At 40.5% G+C, this 4,561-nt stretch overlaps 1 protein-coding gene across 3 annotated transcripts in view; it reads left to right on the forward strand.

The window, feature by feature from the left end:
- The window catches only part of adam12b (ADAM metallopeptidase domain 12b), a 72,194-nt gene that overhangs the window by 40,772 nt on the left and 26,861 nt on the right, over window positions 1-4,561 (forward strand). For all 3 annotated transcript variants that reach the window (XM_020604397.1, XM_020604391.1, XM_020604405.1), the window contains exons 10-11: window positions 2,077-2,161; window positions 4,110-4,258. In XM_020604397.1, coding sequence (XP_020460053.1) covers window positions 2,077-2,161; window positions 4,110-4,258 — 234 coding nt within the window. The remainder of the gene's footprint in view (window positions 1-2,076; window positions 2,162-4,109; window positions 4,259-4,561) is intronic.

Consider the following 4,561-nt stretch of genomic DNA (forward strand, 5'->3'; position numbering starts at 1 on the left):
CAGTTGATATGTCAACACACATAATTTTACACATATCCAACAAATGCTAATCCAATATCAATTTGCTTATACCTAATACATGCTTGAATGGGGTAGGAAGAAGTCAGACTTATCCAGTCCTACCCCATGACATCATCTTACCATCATTGGTTTGCAAGCAGTATCTCTATATAAATAATTATCTTCTACACCACACAAGTAATATATTAAAGAATTATTACAGAGTGTTAACATTCATACACCACACCCACAATGTTCCATCTAATTAATCATTAAACCTGTTCTTGCATATATCTAGATTGACACATACCTTTATATTTATGTTTAAACTCGTCAATTCTATTACTATTTTTTATGTCCACACATAAATTATTCCATAGCTTTACCCCACTTATGGAAATACAAAATCTTTTTTTGGTTGTACGTATAGCATGAATTTTTAAATTTAACTGTCCCCTTAAATTGTATCCCCCTTCCCTTTCATTAAATAGTTTTTGAATTCCACCAGGTAATAAATTGTTCCTGGCTTTATACATAAACACTGCAGTCTTATATGTAATTGAACTAGCAAAGGTATGAACATCTTGTTTCTATAAGTTGATTTTTTCATCTTTAACAAATTATTTGAAGTACTGTACTAAAAATAGTCAACTGGCTGTGCTCGACTTTCTTGATGACATTTCCCCTCTCATCCGCAAAGCTTCTTCAGTCCTCACTGACTGCTAGGGAGTCCCAGGTATTTACTGTAGCTTCTGTGAGGTCATTAACACCTTGTGGACCATAGAAACTCTCTATGGATCATTATCTATCCAACCATCATGTGGGTCACATGCATTAAAATGTGAATGCGTGTTTGCCTGGGGAGGGATGTCAGGACTGCGTTGTAAGTGGGTGATAAGTGGTTTTATAGACAATTTAGCAGAAGCAGATGCAGAACAATTCAGGATGAAGGTATCAGCTGCCTTCACCAGTGCCAACCTGGCATCCACACAAGGAAAGAAACTGTGGTACGCTATGATGTGGTGATGACACATCAATGCAGTGGACAGCAATATCAAGTGCAAATGGGAGGAGGTCAGAGGAAATAGTCTGGACTGTGTTGTATACAATGACAGAAACCTGAACATCAAAGTTTACAGGAAACCCACACACAGAGCAGTATTTACTCTTTGACTCTCACCACCCACTGGAGCACAAAATGGGAGTTAGAACCCTACACCACCAGGCTGAAAATGTGGCTAAAAGGGTAGAGGGAACAGGGAGGGGGCACAAACGCATCAAGGAAGCACTGAAAACATGTGGCTACCCAAACTGGGCCTTTGTCAAAACCACAAAAAATCAAGTAAGAACTCCTCTAAAACAGAGAAGAAAAGAACAAATCAAAACAAAACATCATTGTCATTCTGTACATCGCTGGAGTATCTGAAAGATTCAGGACAATCTAGAACAAACACCTCACCCCTTTCCATTTCAATTCCAGCAACCCACAGAGACGGAGGCTCATCCACCCTAAGGCAACACACCCAGACATAAGCAGAGTAATGTAGTATATGCAGTTCAATGCAGTGAGGACTGCCAAGACCTGGGAAAGCTAAGCAACAGCTCCACAAGTGCATGGCACTTAAGAAGCTTTTCGGATGAGTGATGAAACCTGTTCAAGAAACTCAAGCATGTCCAGTTGAATATTTTGAGCTCTTCAGGTATACCCTGACCTGGGTGAATGAGGATCTTCATAGACATATAACAATAAATATGTTGGATGCTTATTTGTTGTTTATTTAGATCCCTGTAAAGTGCCACCTTGGCCACAACTCTTCTTCCTGGGATCCATATTAAAATATAATCAACAAATGTTTACACTTACACCACGTACAGTAAATAAAACAGTTACAATATCACTGTTACTCCATGTCAAATCACATTACACACTAATAATAACTGTCTGATGCTTTATGGATACATCCAGAATATAAAATTTTCAAATGCAAAAAGTGTAACCAGTTACTATTAAGCAGAATGGTTCTGTAGAAGCCAGCACTTTTCACCTATAACATTTTTATCTCCTCTCCTTTCCAGTGGGGTGTATTTCCAGGGCACCACCATTGGCATGGCACCCATTATGAGTATGTGCACAGCTGAGCAGTCTGGAGGCATTGTCATGGTGAGTACAAAACCATCTCAGTGTGCCTCCGGTCCTCTTCCTCTGGGTAGCCTGATAGCATCAGTGTGAACATTGTTCAGACTCGGTAGACGAACAAGATGCAGACATCATTTGCAAAGAAAAGGTGTTTGCTGGAAGGACATTTACGGACAGCTCTGGCAGGAACTTCTGTTATTAACCATCATAATATTTGTGCTGGTGCTCCCTCCACATTCATGTCTTCATCATTACGACGACACTCACATGCACAAAGGAATATGTAAAACTGGACTCTCCGAAGGATTGGCGTACGGACCTGCACACCCTTGTAAGGTCATTTGAAGTCTTATAATCATTCAATCAGGTTTCCTGTGACATCTCTAAAAGGGTTGGTAGGGCACAGGCCACAGCGATTAAACAAAACCACATTAAAATTTATATGAGACAAATTTGTTTATGCCAGCTCTTCCAGACCACACTTGAATCAGAATGCTCTTTTTTTTTTTACACATAACTATGCAGCACCCCTGGTACATTAAGTTATTACACATAGTAAATTACCTGCCTGCTGGGCTCCTCTGCCTGCTGTAGTACTTGACATCCATGCCAAATTACAAAGTGGTTATCAGCTCAATGTCATTACTGTACATCACTACCCAGATGTGTATTCCCATATTAATAAGAATGTTGTCTGCTGGCTGAGGCTGTGATGAGGCTTCTCCAGATGTTTGTCTTCCCCATGTCTTGCAGATGGCAGATGGCTTGGACTGAGATTAAAACACCATCTAATCAGTTAGGTCCAGATGAAATGAACTGTTTCTCAGCACATACACTTCCATGTGTTAATCAGCCTTTAATCCTTTGTTTGCCTCATATGTTCTTACACTGTAATGTTACTTAAACTCATATTGGTCTTTCTATGAGAATGGTGAGGTTTAAACTGTGACAGCCAAAAATACCCACTTTTTACATGGTATTCTTGTCTGGGAGTCATTTTCTCGCATGGCAGGAAATTATATCAGAAAGACTAACCGAGACCAAGAAGGTCATATCAAATTCTCACCATCACAACAATGGCTCATAGCTGCTTCAAAGTAATGACTGTGGCTTCCAAGAGTCTCATCCATTTCTGTTAACTCTGATATTGCACTTTTTTTTTTTATGGGGAAGCACTCAGCTGTGAATTACACACAGAGATGCACACTGATAAACATGACAGAAACAGATGAAAGTTTTCCCATCCTTCTTGTTAAAAGGCAGGGTGCAGCTCCCCACGATGCTGCTCTGTAATCACAGCAGAAAATAGATCAGTTTGCCTGTCAACTTTGACATGTGACCTGGCCTTCAAGGGAAGCATGGGATTTTCTCATGTCCATAGCAGAAAGCATTTGAAGACATAGTGAGATGCTCAAGTACTGGATCATTACATTATTAAGGGTTTGCATACAAGCAGTAAAATGGTTAATAAATAAAATGTAAACTGCCACAAGTCAATTGTGTTTGCTCATTTTTGAGTCATAAATATACTACATTATTTTCTCAGCCACAGCCTGTCCGTCTACAAAACCAGGTGAAATTGAAACTTCACTTTCTCTTGTACCTTGTGAAAGGCAGTTGTCTCCTTTATTATTGGAGTAGTGAGTCATACAGCGGTAGGTTTTTGGAGCTTCCTGCAGCAGTTTTCTCCACTGGCACCAGGTGAGATTGGGTCTGCAAGGTTAATGGAATGGCAGATGAATTCAGGCTTCCATGAGGAGAATGATTAATCGGGGAAGGATGAGGGGTAAAGGACAGTTGCTGAACTGTTCTGAGAATGTGAACTCTAAAAATTGTCTTCTTTGAACTTAGTATATTTTCTTTTTTCTTTTTTACCTTTTTGTGAGTGGCAGTGAGCTTCACACATAGCCAGACATGTTTTTATTTTCTGTGGTTTTCTGTTTTTATTTTTTTGTTTTTTACCCCATTGTAGGACCACTCTGAAAACCCACTGGGTCCAGCCGTGACTTTGGCACATGAGCTCGGGCACAATTTTGGCATGAACCACGACACTCCAGAACGTGGCTGTGGCTGCCGGATGACTGTTGATCGTGGAGGCTGCATCATGACCCCCTCCACTGGGTGAGATTATGATGATTTGTTTTCTCATTTAAAACCATACTTATGAAAAGATTATACTGCCCAAAGTCTATGATTAAAATGTGTGAAGGATCTTGCACAAGTGTTTATTTTGCTGGACTGGTTGAGGCAGCTGTAAATTTATAGCTGCATTCTAATTCGCTGCAGTTTTGTTGGGTTTGGCATCCATCCATCCATCCATCCATTTTCCTCGGCTTATCCGGAACCGGGTCGGGGGGGCAGCAGTCTAAGCAAAGATGCCCAGACTTCCCTCTCTCCAGACACTTCCTCCAGCTCCTCCGGGGG

Source organism: Monopterus albus, unplaced genomic scaffold (genome assembly GCF_001952655.1).
Source record: "Monopterus albus unplaced genomic scaffold, M_albus_1.0 scaffold3.1, whole genome shotgun sequence".
Lineage (NCBI taxonomy): Eukaryota > Metazoa > Chordata > Actinopteri > Synbranchiformes > Synbranchidae > Monopterus > Monopterus albus.